General features: G+C 65.4%; 1 protein-coding gene across 1 annotated transcript in view; it reads right to left on the minus strand.

Moving 5' to 3' along the window:
• Positions 1-205, minus strand: part of TMEM221 (transmembrane protein 221) — a gene marked incomplete at its 5' end in the record, with an annotated part of 996 nt that overhangs the window by 321 nt on the left and 470 nt on the right. Inside the window, one exon of the mRNA XM_010141187.1 lies at positions 7-201. Within this exon, the coding sequence (XP_010139489.1) occupies positions 7-201 (195 nt within the window). The remainder of the gene's footprint in view (positions 1-6; positions 202-205) is intronic.

A 205-nucleotide genomic window follows, 5' to 3' on the forward strand; every position in this document is an offset into this window, starting at 1 on the left:
GAGCGCGGGGCTGCCCGAGGAGGTGAGGTTGCTGCTGGCCGGGGACCCCAGCTGGGGTTTGCGCTCCAGGAAAGGAGGGAAAGAAAATTCCCGGTGGATCTCGGGCCGGGGCCGGGGCACAGCCACATCCTTGTTGTTCAGGTCGCTGGCGGAGGATTCGCCGTGCTGGGCAGAGTCGTTCTCGTACAGGGTGTGAGAGACCTCA

Source organism: Buceros rhinoceros, unplaced genomic scaffold (assembly GCF_000710305.1).
Source record: "Buceros rhinoceros silvestris isolate BGI_N320 unplaced genomic scaffold, ASM71030v1 scaffold25438, whole genome shotgun sequence".
NCBI classification, from domain to species: domain Eukaryota; kingdom Metazoa; phylum Chordata; class Aves; order Bucerotiformes; family Bucerotidae; genus Buceros; species Buceros rhinoceros.